Source organism: Oncorhynchus gorbuscha, linkage group LG06, assembly GCF_021184085.1.
Source record: "Oncorhynchus gorbuscha isolate QuinsamMale2020 ecotype Even-year linkage group LG06, OgorEven_v1.0, whole genome shotgun sequence".
Classification (NCBI taxonomy): Eukaryota; Metazoa; Chordata; class Actinopteri; order Salmoniformes; family Salmonidae; genus Oncorhynchus; species Oncorhynchus gorbuscha.
This window is the reverse complement of record NC_060178.1, coordinates 787,617-798,885: the sequence shown is the minus strand read 5'-3', so window position 1 is coordinate 798,885 and position 11,269 is coordinate 787,617. Positions and strand designations below refer to the sequence as shown.

At 44.2% G+C, this 11,269-nt stretch overlaps 1 protein-coding gene and 2 pseudogenes across 1 annotated transcript; all 3 read left to right on the top strand.

Moving 5' to 3' along the window:
• Window positions 1-218: 218 nt before the first annotated feature.
• Window positions 219-3,072, top strand: LOC124036961 (annotated as a pseudogene).
• A 970-nt stretch (window positions 3,073-4,042) lies between these two features.
• On the top strand, window positions 4,043-5,983 carry LOC124037423 (beta-1,3-galactosyl-O-glycosyl-glycoprotein beta-1,6-N-acetylglucosaminyltransferase 3-like). The gene is given in 2 exon segments (XM_046352113.1): window positions 4,043-5,042; window positions 5,045-5,983. Coding segments are annotated over 2 exon segments (1,119 nt in total). The 5' UTR covers window positions 4,043-4,090; the 3' UTR covers window positions 5,212-5,983.
• An 860-nt stretch (window positions 5,984-6,843) lies between these two features.
• LOC124037421 lies at window positions 6,844-9,255 on the top strand (annotated as a pseudogene).
• The last annotated feature ends 2,014 nt before the right edge of the window (window positions 9,256-11,269 follow it).

The following is an 11,269-nucleotide window of genomic DNA, read 5'->3' as shown; positions in this document are numbered from 1 at the left end:
TATTTTTCACTGTTTCTAAACAGGTTCCAGAGAAGAAAGATGAACTTGATATTTCTGTTTACTCTACTTTACACTTTCAGTATCAATGTGCTACTAACGTGTCAAGATGTGGATTGAGGAAACTATCCACATACAGGTGCCACAAGTTGAGCCACTCCCGTGGATACAGTACGTTTCTACCAACTGGTGTATACACCATGACTATAGACCATGCCCACTAAAGTTAATGATCACACCTCTCCTTTTAAACTGAGGTGTGAGAGATGTGCATCATTTACTTGAGCTGGGGTGGAAGTGAGACACATTCAGTTGAGCAGTAGTCTTCTTCTCGTTGGTTTCCATTGATACTAATATCAGATAAAGAATACTAACAAGACATCATAGAAAGAGAATACCAGACTAGTAATGGCTGCAGTTTCCTTGTCCAGATCTCAGAGAGTGTTCAAGAACTTGTCTCTGATCCTATTGAGTGGATCAGTCTCTCTGCTCCTGTGGATGGCTCTCAGACGTCCGCTGGCCTCAGACAGGGGTCCTCTCCCCGCTGCAGACCTCCTCCCCTCGGACTACGCTGCCGACCTGCAGGCCTGCTCAGCCATAATCCGAGGAGACATGGAGGGTCTGGAGAGGGAGCAGCTCAGCCTCCTGTTGAAGACCAAGAAGAAGCAGAAGCTGCTTTCAGAGGAGTTCTACCACAACGTAACTCAGGACTGTCAGAGGTACGTTGCAGACAGAGGGTTCATCACCGTTCCTCTGAGCCAGGAGGAAAAGGAGTTCCCCATCGCCTACTCCATGGTCATCCACGAGAAGATTGAGATGTTTGAGAGGCTCCTGCGTGCTTTGTACACTCCTCAGAACGTCTACTGCGTCCACATCGACCAGAAATCATCCGAGGACTTCAGGAGTGCAGTGAGAGCTATCGTGTCCTGCCTACCCAATGTGTTTGTGGCCAGTAAGATAGAGAGCGTGATCTACGCCTCCTGGTCCAGAGTGCAGGCTGACCTGAACTGCATGGAGGACCTGCTAAAGTCACCTGTCCAGTGGAGGTACCTTCTCAACACCTGTGGAACCGACTTCCCCATTAAGACCAACGCTGAGATGGTTCAGGCCTTCAAGCTGCTGAACGGAAAGAACAGCATGGAGTCAGAGGTCACCAACGGCTACAAGAAGGGCAGATGGCAGTTCCACCACAACGTCACGGATACAGTAGTCAGGACAGAGGTTAAGAAGACCCTCCACCAATCAACACCCCCATGTTCTCTGGCAACGCCTACTTCGTGGTATCCAGAGCCTTCGTCCATCACGTGATGAAGAGTCAGGAGGTCCGGGTTCTGCTGGAGTGGGAGAAGGACACCTATAGTCCTGATGAACACCTGTGGGCCACTCTGCAGCGCATGCCCGCTGTCCCAGGCTCCAACCCCTCCAACAGTAAGTACCAGCAGTCTGATATGAACTCCATAGCCAGGGTAGTGAGGTGGAGCTACCTGGCTGGGGATGTGAGGAGCGGAGCCCCCTACCCCCACTGCTCCGGGACCTACAGGAGAGCTGTGTGTGTCTATGGAGCTGGAGACCTGCAGTGGCTCCTAAACCAACACCACCTTATCGCTAACAAGTTTGACCCCGAGGTGGATGATGTGGCGATCAGGTGTCTGGAGTCATACCTGCGCTTTAAAGCAACACACCGTGTATCAGTAAGGACAGTGGAATCTGGGAATATCTTACAAAAACTATGAAAGGTTGTAAATACAATCGTGTAGCTGTTTTTACCCCTTTAACTCTATTCTCAAACGGCTAGAGTGTGTTTTATTTCTGATTTATACTGTGTATTTCTGATGTTAATGTAAGAGGGTTGTAAATAAAATGATGTAGTTTTTCTTAGACGTTGTGATTGCTATGAATATTCCAGACATACACCCTCCTGTAGTCTTTAATTAGTACTGCATCTAGTCCAATGACTAGTTTCACTGAACACATCAATTCTGTAACAGTTATACCATCGTTATTAAAATCAGACATTTTACCCACATGTTCAGATTCATTTATCCATGTTGACTTCATCTACCTGTATGATCAGTCATAATTTACCCATATTTACAGACATTTCAAACCATGTGAATGAAGTTAAAAGGAATGATGTAATGCTTTTCTTCACCATCCTATCAAACCTGATCGACTGGTTGATCTCCAAATCATTTCGATCCACTCTCCAAACATTTGTTTTGTCTCACACTGTTGCTGGTAGATGATTCACCTGTCCTGTGTACCGGGTAGTCAAATTGTTGTCTGATTTTGAACCATTTCATGTGTCTGAAGGTTCTAACGCTGGCCAATCGGATGGATCAGATGACCATGTCTGCAGTAATGTAGCAGGTATCAAAGGAAGCTACAGCAAAGCTGATACAGTGAGATTTCAAACCATGACTAGAGAGAGACTGTCAACGAATACAGCCAAGAGCGGCTGGTTTTATGTTTTTCTTACTCAGCACTGTAAACACTTTTATAAGCCATAAAATGTGTCTTCTTCCTACTTCCACTCGCGCTACAACCAGCACTGTAGCTGTAGTGAATGAGTAGGAAAATGCATCGATAGGCTTGCATTGTTGTTATTAGTGGCATGGCTCTTTTTTAATATTAAGGAATATTCCTCCTCTCATAGGAACATGAATAAGATGAATTTTTGAGGAGTCTCGAGGTTTGCCAACAGCTGGAAGACAGTGTCCCTTGTTGGTCAGTGTCAGTGGAGGAAAGGGAGTGCGAAGGGACGTTGAGAGATGGACCCTCAGTCTGCTGCTGTCTCCCTCCGCTGAGACTGGCCATCAGATGAGGCACCATCAGCCCAGTAAAATAAAAAGCTAATTATATAAATGTACGCTCACTCAGCTGTGCCTCAACAGTACTACAACAACAGATCTATTACTGGTGTGATCATAAAGCCTACCTCACATTTCTAGAGATTTTTTATTTATTTAAAAAAATAGTCCGAACAGGGCAATTCTAGCAAAGCCAATATGAGGTGACAATGTATTAGCTTATAGCCTACTGCACAAACCTCATTGCTACAGTACTGTTTTTAATAGGTTAATGTTGCATAGGCTTACGTTTTTTAAATTATATGTTACATGTTTATATTATATGTTACATGTTTATATTATATGTTACATGTTTATATTATATGTTACATGTTTATATATGTTACATGTTTATATTATATGTTACATGTTTATATATGTTACATGTTTATATTATATGTTACATGTTTATATATGTTACATGTTTATATTATGTAAATGCTAAATAATTACTTAAAAATCATAAAATGTGATTTTCTGGATTTTTGTTTTAGATTCCGTCTCTCACAGTTGAAGTGTACATATGATAAAAATTACAGACCTCTACATGCTTTGTAAGTAGGAAAACCTGCAAAATCGTCAGTGTTTCAAATACTTGTTTTCCCCACTGTATGTTACATGTTTTATTCTCAACCTATTTTTCACTGTTTCTAAACAGGTTCCAGAGAAGAAAGATGAACTTGATATTTCTGTTTACTCTACTTTACACTTTCAGTATCAATGTGCTACTAACGTGTCAAGATGTGGATTGAGGAAACTATCCACATACAGGTGCCACAAGTTGAGCCACTCCCCGTGGATACAGTACGTTTCTACCAACTGGTGTATACACCATGACTATAGACCATGCCCACTAAAGTTAATGATCACACCTCTCCTTTTAAACTGAGGTGTGAGAGATGTGCATCATTTACTTGAGCTGGGGTGGAAGTGAGACACATTCAGTTGAGCAGTAGTCTTCTTCTCGTTGGTTTCCATTGATACTAATATCAGATAAAGAATACTAACAAGACATCATAGAAAGAGAATACCAGACTAGTAATGGCTGCAGTTTCCTTGTCCAGATCTCAGAGAGTGTTCAAGAACTTGTCTCTGATCCTATTGAGTGGATCAGTCTCTCTGCTCCTGTGGATGGCTCTCAGACGTCCGCTGGCCTCAGACAGGGGTCCTCTCCCCGCTGCAGACCTCCTCCCTCGGACTACGCTGCCGACCTGCAGGCCTGCTCAGCCATAATCCGAGGAGACATGGAGGGTCTGGAGAGGGAGCAGCTCAGCCTCCTGTTGAAGACCAAGAAGAAGCAGAAGCTGCTTTCAGAGGAGTTCTACCACAACGTAACTCAGGACTGTCAGAGGTACGTTGCAGACAGAGGGTTCATCACCGTTCCTCTGAGCCAGGAGGAAAAGGAGTTCCCCATCGCCTACTCCATGGTCATCCACGAGAAGATTGAGATGTTTGAGAGGCTCCTGCGTGCTTTGTACACTCCTCAGAACGTCTACTGCGTCCACATCGACCAGAAATCATCCGAGGACTTCAGGAGTGCAGTGAGAGCTATCGTGTCCTGCCTACCCAATGTGTTTGTGGCCAGTAAGATAGAGAGCGTGATCTACGCCTCCTGGTCCAGAGTGCAGGCTGACCTGAACTGCATGGAGGACCTGCTAAAGTCACCTGTCCAGTGGAGGTACCTTCTCAACACCTGTGGAACCGACTTCCCCATTAAGACCAACGCTGAGATGGTTCAGGCCTTCAAGCTGCTGAACGGAAAGAACAGCATGGAGTCAGAGGTCACCAACGGCTACAAGAAGGGCAGATGGCAGTTCCACCACAACGTCACGGATACAGTAGTCAGGACAGAGGTTAAGAAGACCCCTCCACCAATCAACACCCCCATGTTCTCTGGCAACGCCTACTTCGTGGTATCCAGAGCCTTCGTCCATCACGTGATGAAGAGTCAGGAGGTCCGGGTTCTGCTGGAGTGGGAGAAGGACACCTATAGTCCTGATGAACACCTGTGGGCCACTCTGCAGCGCATGCCCGCTGTCCCAGGCTCCAACCCCTCCAACAGTAAGTACCAGCAGTCTGATATGAACTCCATAGCCAGGGTAGTGAGGTGGAGCTACCTGGCTGGGGATGTGAGGAGCGGAGCCCCCTACCCCCACTGCTCCGGGACCTACAGGAGAGCTGTGTGTGTCTATGGAGCTGAGACCTGCAGTGGCTCCTAAACCAACACCACCTTATCGCTAACAAGTTTGACCCCGAGGTGGATGATGTGGCGATCAGGTGTCTGGAGTCATACCTGCGCTTTAAAGCAACACACCGTGTATCAGTAAGGACAGTGGAATCTGGGAATATCTTACAAAAACTATGAAAGGTTGTAAATACAATCGTGTAGCTGTTTTTACCCCTTTAACTCTATTCTCAAACGGCTAGAGTGTGTTTTATTTCTGATTTATACTGTGTATTTCTGATGTTAATGTAAGAGGGTTGTAAATAAAATGATGTAGTTTTTCTTAGACGTTGTGATTGCTATGAATATTCCAGACATACACCCTCCTGTAGTCTTTAATTAGTACTGCATCTAGTCCAATGACTAGTTTCACTGAACACATCAATTCTGTAACAGTTATACCATCGTTATTAAAATCAGACATTTTACCCACATGTTCAGATTCATTTATCCATGTTGACTTCATCTACCTGTATGATCAGTCATAATTTACCCATATTTACAGACATTTCAAACCATGTGAATGAAGTTAAAAGGAATGATGTAATGCTTTTCTTCACCATCCTATCAAACCTGATCGACTGGTTGATCTCCAAATCATTTCGATCCACTCTCCAAACATTTGTTTTGTCTCACACTGTTGCTGGTAGATGATTCACCTGTCCTGTGTACCGGGTAGTCAAATTGTTGTCTGATTTTGAACCATTTCATGTGTCTGAAGGTTCTAACGCTGGCCAATCGGATGGATCAGATGACCATGTCTGCAGTAATGTAGCAGGTATCAAAGGAAGCTACAGCAAAGCTGATACAGTGAGATTTCAAACCATGACTAGAGAGAGACTGTCAACGAATACAGCCAAGAGCGGCTGGTTTTATGTTTTTCTTACTCAGCACTGTAAACACTTTTATAAGCCATAAAATGTGTCTTCTTCCTACTTCCACTGCGCTACAACCAGCACTGTAGCTGTAGTGAATGAGTAGGAAAATGCATCGATAGGCTTGCATTGTTGTTATTAGTGGCATGGCTCTTTTTTAATATTAAGGAATATTCCTCCTCTCATAGGAACATGAATAAGATGAATTTTGAGGAGTCTCGAGGTTTGCCAACAGCTGGAAGACAGTGTCCCTTGTTGGTCAGTGTCAGTGGAGGAAAGGGAGTGCGAAGGGACGTTGAGAGATGGACCCTCAGTCTGCTGCTGTCTCCTCCGCTGAGACTGGCCATCAGATGAGGCACCATCAGCCCAGTAAAATAAAAAGCTAATTATATAAATGTACGCTCACTCAGCTGTGCCTCAACAGTACTACAACAACAGATCTATTACTGGTGTGATCATAAAGCCTACCTCACATTTCTAGAGATTTTTATTTATTTAAAAAAATAGTCCGAACAGGGCAATTCTAGCAAAGCCAATATGAGGTGACAATGTATTAGCTTATAGCCTACTGCACAAACCTCATTGCTACAGTACTGTTTTTAATAGGTTAATGTTGCATAGGCTTACGTTTTTAAATTATATGTTACATGTTTATATTATATGTTACATGTTTATATTATATGTTACATGTTTATATTATATGTTACATGTTTATATATGTTACATGTTTATATTATATGTTACATGTTTATATATGTTACATGTTTATATTATATGTTACATGTTTATATATGTTACATGTTTATATTATGTAAATGCTAAATAATTACTTAAAAATCATAAAATGTGATTTTCTGGATTTTTGTTTTAGATTCCGTCTCTCACAGTTGAAGTGTACATATGATAAAAATTACAGACCTCTACATGCTTTGTAAGTAGGAAAACCTGCAAAATCGTCAGTGTTTCAAATACTTGTTTTCCCCACTGTATGTTACATGTTTTATTCTCAACCTATTTTTCACTGTTTCTAAACAGGTTCCAGAGAAGAAAGATGAACTTGATATTTCTGTTTACTCTACTTTACACTTTCAGTATCAATGTGCTACTAACGTGTCAAGATGTGGATTGAGGAAACTATCCACATACAGGTGCCACAAGTTGAGCCACTCCCCGTGGATACAGTACGTTTCTACCAACTGGTGTATACACCATGACTATAGACCATGCCCACTAAAGTTAATGATCACACCTCTCCTTTTAAACTGAGGTGTGAGAGATGTGCATCATTTACTTGAGCTGGGGTGGAAGTGAGACACATTCAGTTGAGCAGTAGTCTTCTTCTCGTTGGTTTCCATTGATACTAATATCAGATAAAGAATACTAACAAGACATCATAGAAAGAGAATACCAGACTAGTAATGGCTGCAGTTTCCTTGTCCAGATCTCAGAGAGTGTTCAAGAACTTGTCTCTGATCCTATTGAGTGGATCAGTCTCTCTGCTCCTGTGGATGGCTCTCAGACGTCCGCTGGCCTCAGACAGGGGTCCTCTCCCCGCTGCAGACCTCCTCCCCTCGGACTACGCTGCCGACCTGCAGGCCTGCTCAGCCATAATCCGAGGAGACATGGAGGGTCTGGAGAGGGAGCAGCTCAGCCTCCTGTTGAAGACCAAGAAGAAGCAGAAGCTGCTTTCAGAGGAGTTCTACCACAACGTAACTCAGGACTGTCAGAGGTACGTTGCAGACAGAGGGTTCATCACCGTTCCTCTGAGCCAGGAGGAAAAGGAGTTCCCCATCGCCTACTCCATGGTCATCCACGAGAAGATTGAGATGTTTGAGAGGCTCCTGCGTGCTTTGTACACTCCTCAGAACGTCTACTGCGTCCACATCGACCAGAAATCATCCGAGGACTTCAGGAGTGCAGTGAGAGCTATCGTGTCCTGCCTACCCAATGTGTTTGTGGCCAGTAAGATAGAGAGCGTGATCTACGCCTCCTGGTCCAGAGTGCAGGCTGACCTGAACTGCATGGAGGACCTGCTAAAGTCACCTGTCCAGTGGAGGTACCTTCTCAACACCTGTGGAACCGACTTCCCCATTAAGACCAACGCTGAGATGGTTCAGGCCTTCAAGCTGCTGAACGGAAAGAACAGCATGGAGTCAGAGGTCACCAACGGCTACAAGAAGGGCAGATGGCAGTTCCACCACAACGTCACGGATACAGTAGTCAGGACAGAGGTTAAGAAGACCCTCCACCAATCAACACCCCCATGTTCTCTGGCAACGCCTACTTCGTGGTATCCAGAGCCTTCGTCCATCACGTGATGAAGAGTCAGGAGGTCCGGGTTCTGCTGGAGTGGGAGAAGGACACCTATAGTCCTGATGAACACCTGTGGGCCACTCTGCAGCGCATGCCCGCTGTCCCAGGCTCCAACCCCTCCAACAGTAAGTACCAGCAGTCTGATATGAACTCCATAGCCAGGGTAGTGAGGTGGAGCTACCTGGCTGGGGATGTGAGGAGCGGAGCCCCCTACCCCCACTGCTCCGGGACCTACAGGAGAGCTGTGTGTCTATGGAGCTGGAGACCTGCAGTGGCTCCTAAACCAACACCACCTTATCGCTAACAAGTTTGACCCCGAGGTGGATGATGTGGCGATCAGGTGTCTGGAGTCATACCTGCGCTTTAAAGCAACACACCGTGTATCAGTAAGGACAGTGGAATCTGGGAATATCTTACAAAAACTATGAAAGGTTGTAAATACAATCGTGTAGCTGTTTTTACCCCTTTAACTCTATTCTCAAACGGCTAGAGTGTGTTTTATTTCTGATTTATACTGTGTATTTCTGATGTTAATGTAAGAGGGTTGTAAATAAAATGATGTAGTTTTTCTTAGACGTTGTGATTGCTATGAATATTCCAGACATACACCCTCCTGTAGTCTTTAATTAGTACTGCATCTAGTCCAATGACTAGTTTCACTGAACACATCAATTCTGTAAGTTATACCATCGTTATTCCTGTTCTATATGTAGTCAACAATGCCAGGCTATAAAGTTTTATAACATTCAGCACACGCCTTTATGCAAAATGGCTTTACAGTCAGAAATGTTCTTACTCATTTAGAAGCAGCTCATCTTCTCTGTGTTTTAATTAAAGCCGCTATAATGTTAAACAATATCTTAAGTAACACCAAGGTATTAAGGCAGCTTTTTCATTTGACTCCACATTTAAGTCGTTTTTTTGTTGGAACCATGCCATTTTTTTTACTGTAGAATACCTAAGACATGATTGTAACTAATTTGAGTCAAACATGAAACTAAACCCAGTCTTACCCTGTAATGCATTGTTAGTATAGTATATAATGTATTAACGATATGTTTTGTATGCCAACTACTGTGGTAAGTATGTGTGTTGTTCTGTTGTACTTGAAAAATTATTCCTAATGAATAAAGACACATTTGGATTTGGATTTTTACTTCAGAGAAATAATGTACAAGAACGTCCAAAAACACTTGACAAAAACCAACATCCTGATTGACAGTAAGACTGGTATCACATTCCAGCATCAACCAATATCTCTTTAGGTTCTCTGTTTTCACAACATATACCTTGTTGTCGCTACAGACAGACAGAATCTGGTCGATCCAGACAGATGACAGGAACTTTTTCATGTAGGATTCTTTCAAAGACATTAGCAGTAAACCGTTTCCAGGTCATGCAAAGCCTGCAGTAAAGCGTTTCCTGGTGCTGTGAAACCTGCTCTATTTAACATCACTCTGTGGGGTCATGTGACCAAAAATAAGGATCAAATAAAATAAAAACATAAAAATATATATTAATCTTTGTCCTTTCTCACCTGTTGAATATAAATATATATTTAAATGTAATGAAGAACAAGCATTAACCCTCAGTAACAGATTGCCTTAAATACATTGCAGATACAAAAAGTAACTATGACATCAACATTTCTATGTTTGGCTTGATACATAAAAGGTTACAGAGCACGGTGGAGAGATTGACCAGAGAGAGAGAGGGTCGTAACAATGAGAGAGGGAGAGAGAGGGTCGTAACAATGAGAGAGGGAGAGAGAGGGTCGTAACAATGAGAGAGGGTCGTAACAATGAGAGAGGGAGAGAGAGAGGGTCGTAACAATGAGAGAGGGTCGTAACAATGAGAGAGGGTCGTAACAATGAGAGAGGGAGAGAGAGGGTCGTAACAATGAGAGAGGGAGAGAGAGGGTCGTAACAATGAGAGAGGGAGAGAGAGGGTCGTAACAATGAGAGAGGGAGAGAGAAGGTCGTAACAATGAGAGAGGGAGAGAGATGGAGAGAGAGGGTTGTAACAATTAGAGAGGGAGAGAGAGGGTCGTAACAATGAGAGAGGGTCGTAACAATGAGAGAGGGAGAGAGGGGGTCGTAACAATGAGAGAGGGAGAGAGAGGGTCGCAACAATGAGAGCGGGAGAGAGGGGGTTGTAACAATGAGAGAGGGAGAGAGGGGGTTGTAACAATGAGAGAGGGAGAGAGGGGGTTGTAACAATGAGAGAGGGAGAGAGGGGTTGTAACAATGAGAGAGGGGAGAGGGGTTGTAACAATGAGAGAGGGAGAGAGAGGGTCGTAACAATGAGAGAGGGAGAGAGAGAGGGTCGTAACAATGAGAGAGGGAGAGAGAGGGTCGTAACAATGAGAGAGGGAGAGAGAGAGGGTCGTAACAATGAGAGAGGGAGAGAGAGGGTCGTAACAATGAGAGAGGGAGAGAGAGAGGGTCGTAACAATGAGAGAGGGAGAGAGAGGGTCGTAACAATGAGAGAGGGAGAGAGAGAGGGTCGTAACAATGAGAGAGGGAGAGAGAGGGTCGTAACAATGAGAGGGAGAGAGAGAGGGTCGTAACAATGAGAGAGGAGAGAGGGGTCGTAACAATGAGAGAGGGAGAGAGAGGGTTGTAACAATGAGAGAGGGAGAGAGAGAGGGTCGTAACAATGAGAGAGGGAGAGAGAGGGTCGTAACAATGAGAGAGGGAGAGAGAGGGTCGTAACAATGAGAGAGAGGGAGAGAGAGAGGGTCGTAACAATGAGAGAGAGGGAGAGAGAGAGGGTCGTAACAATGAGAGAGGGAGAGAGAGGGTCGTAACAATGAGAAAGGGAGAGAGAGGGTCGTAACAATGAGAGAGGGAGAGAGAGAGGGCCGTAACAATGAGAGAGGGAGAGAGAGGGTCGTAACAATGAGAGAGGGAGAGAGAGGGTCGTAACAATGAGAGAGGGAGAGAGAGGGTCGTAACAATGAGAGAGGGAGAGAGAGAGGGTCGTAACAATGAGAGAGGGAGAGAGGGGTC